General features: G+C 36.4%; 1 protein-coding gene across 1 annotated transcript; it reads left to right on the top strand.

Annotated features, from left to right (window-relative positions):
* Positions 1-200: 200 nt before the first annotated feature.
* Positions 201-350, top strand: LOC115523881 (keratin-associated protein 19-7-like). Its single transcript, XM_030330153.1, has one exon. The coding sequence runs from the start codon at positions 201-203 to the stop codon at positions 348-350; it is 150 nt and encodes a 49-aa protein (XP_030186013.1).
* Positions 351-2,861: the final 2,511 nt, after the last annotated feature.

Genomic DNA, 2,861 nt, shown 5'->3' with positions numbered 1-2,861 from the left:
TAAGTGACATAAACAAGCGGAAGACACGGTTTGGTGTTAGGAAACAAGATGGTTGACATAGTTTCCAAGTAATGTGTTCTATCATATGACATTCAGAGGTGTGGCCTTGTACACCCCTCAGCGTATATATAAATGTCCCTGTGCTGTCACAGTCACAAAACCGGCCTACGATACCGAACCACACTCACCACCCTGACACCATGAGCTACTACGGCAGCTACTACGGAGGCCTGGGATACGGCTGTGGAGGCTTCGGCGGCCTGGGCTGTGGCTGTGGCTGGGGAGCCTACAGATATGGCTGCTCTCGTCCCTGTTACTATGGAAGATACTGGTCTTCTGGCTTCTACTGAATAAATACTTGAAAATTTACAATTTGTGCGCTTGTCTCTGATTCACCCAGAAAATTGTATTTCATAACCTCGTACTTTGTTTATCCTGTCTTGAGACTTAAACTGTTATCTGGACCCCCTGGTTTCTGACAATAATGTGATGAAAACTTGATTCAGTAGATGTTTCATTAGGAATGCTCTTTAAGGATCCCCTTCTGTGTAGGATGGAGAGTCATTGTACCCTAGCCAGGCTTTGCCTTTCTATATCTGATATCTATAATAATCTCTTTCTGACAGAGTAAACGTGTTTTGAGCTTCAGTTTTGTTTTCTTTCTTTCTTTTTTTAATCACAGTAAATTTGCTGCAGTGCACTAATATAATCATCAACTATGGCAACATTTGCTTCTTCGATCTAAGAAATTTACCAATATACTTTGTTTCGTGACTATCTCTTCTCCTTCATCTTATCTCCTTTCTCATCATCTTCAATATCTACCTTTTCTTCCCTACCAGAAGGTAAGAATTCTATCTCGTTGGGTTAAAGAGGTTCTGTGATGATATTCAAACTTAGGTTCACTTTTGAAATTCATTTCGCCTTGGAAATTATCTTGTTAATCCTAAAGCAAAATAATAAGGAAATACTTTCGTTTGCATGCAAATTATTTGAGAATACTTGAGAAAATAAACATAAAGGAATTATATCAACATATTAACAATTGGTAAGTCTAGGAGTTAGGTATATGATATTTGTTGTAATATTTATTTTATTTCATAAAATAAAGGTGAAAACCATTTATCACGGCCTATAATATACGTTATCATATTAAATTAAATTTAGGAAAAATGACCCAAGAAGGAAAAACATCTGAAGAGTTCTATATCTCGCATATAAATTGAATTCACAATTAAAAATCTTGTCAAAAATGCCAATTTCAACCTAGATGGTTTTACTGGTAAATTCTAAACACTTTCTCTTCCAAAGAATAAGAAAAGAGGAAACACTTCCCTACTTTTTTTTTTTTGAAGCCAGCAATATCTCAAAATAAAAAATATTATCATCAGCAGAGAAAATTACAGGCCAGTGTTTCTCGCTAACATATATGTACAATTCTTTAGAATATAGAAGCAAATTTAATATAACAACATATGAAATAGACAATACATCATGGGCAAATGAGTTTTATTTGAAGAGTACGAGAAAAGTTTACCATTAGAAAATTATAAACATATGCCAATATATTAACAGAGTAAATGGAAAAGCATTATGTCGTATCCATTTTAAATTCCCAGACTGTTAGTTTCAATGTCCTTGTTATATTTGAGTCTAGTTCTGATGATTTTCTCTTCTGCGTGTGTTTTTCCGTGCCTTTTGACATCCCTTGTACTTTTTTGCTGTTGTTGAAAGTCAACTGTGTTTTATTAGGTACTTGGGACAGAGGCAAAGCCTTTAGTGTGAGAATTTATGTTAATGTGGTTGGGAGTAGGGCTGTGTTAAATGTTTGTTATAGCTATAGGAGCTACAGGTTTGCTTCTTTTTGACTGTAGACTATCCTAAGTAGTTTTCTTCAAAAGGAGTCTGTGTCTTGCAGCTTTTTCTGCTATAATCCACTATTATCCTGGAGCGCCATTGGAATCATAAGATTTAGGTAAAAGAGTCATTCTATAATCTTAGAATTAAATCTCTGTCTCTTAGTGGATAGTGTCTCAAGGTTGATATTCACAATTGTTTCTTCAGTTGGTACAGCCCTTACTGTCTTCCTTGGATGTAGGGCTCCCTGTATATTTAATTGAAGCCCCGACCCCTGTAGACTTTGGGTTTTTCTCTCTTTTAGATGAGATAGAGAGGCTGAAAGGGGTTGGAGTGGAAGTAATTCCCTTTTCTCTGGTGCATTAGTTTTTGTTATGGAGGAGGTTTTGGATGTATTTCATACTGATTACTCTTTTCTTTCCCTTCTAGAGCCATAATGGGATCTTTCTTGGATCTTTGTCATGAAAACCGAAGGAAATTTGGAGATAAAGCCCAGTAAAGTGTAGCAATCCCCTTAACACCTTGGTCCCTTAGTCCTAAGAATTTATTATTTTCACCTGATTGGCAATTTCTTAAAATTCTCATGCAAGCTCTTCCTTCAGTCTGTGATGACAGGGGCTTCTGTCCCAGGTAAGCAGATCTAAGTTGTGATTCTAAGAAGCACTCTGTCCAGACTCAAGGAGGCGATTTGGTCTGAACTTCAGTTACCTGGTGGGTCCAATGGAAGTCATTAATTTTTGGGTTTTTTTTTTCCCTTGCTCTTTTTGTTCTAAAGAGGGAAGTGATGATTTCCAGTGCTTTGCATGCTGGAACAGAAACCAGAAATAGATAAAACGCATCTAAAAAACAACAACAAAAAAGATAACACTTACAATCAATATGCTACTTGTTGGCAAAATACTAAATGCTTTCTTCCTGAGCTTGGGAAGACATTTCTTCCTCCATCACTTCTATTCATTATTGTCCTGTGGTTCCTAACAGTTACCACTAGGCAACAATATTAA

Source organism: Lynx canadensis, chromosome C2, assembly GCF_007474595.2.
Source record: "Lynx canadensis isolate LIC74 chromosome C2, mLynCan4.pri.v2, whole genome shotgun sequence".
Taxonomy (NCBI): domain Eukaryota; kingdom Metazoa; phylum Chordata; class Mammalia; order Carnivora; family Felidae; genus Lynx; species Lynx canadensis.
This window is presented reverse-complemented; position numbering and strand designations above follow the sequence as displayed.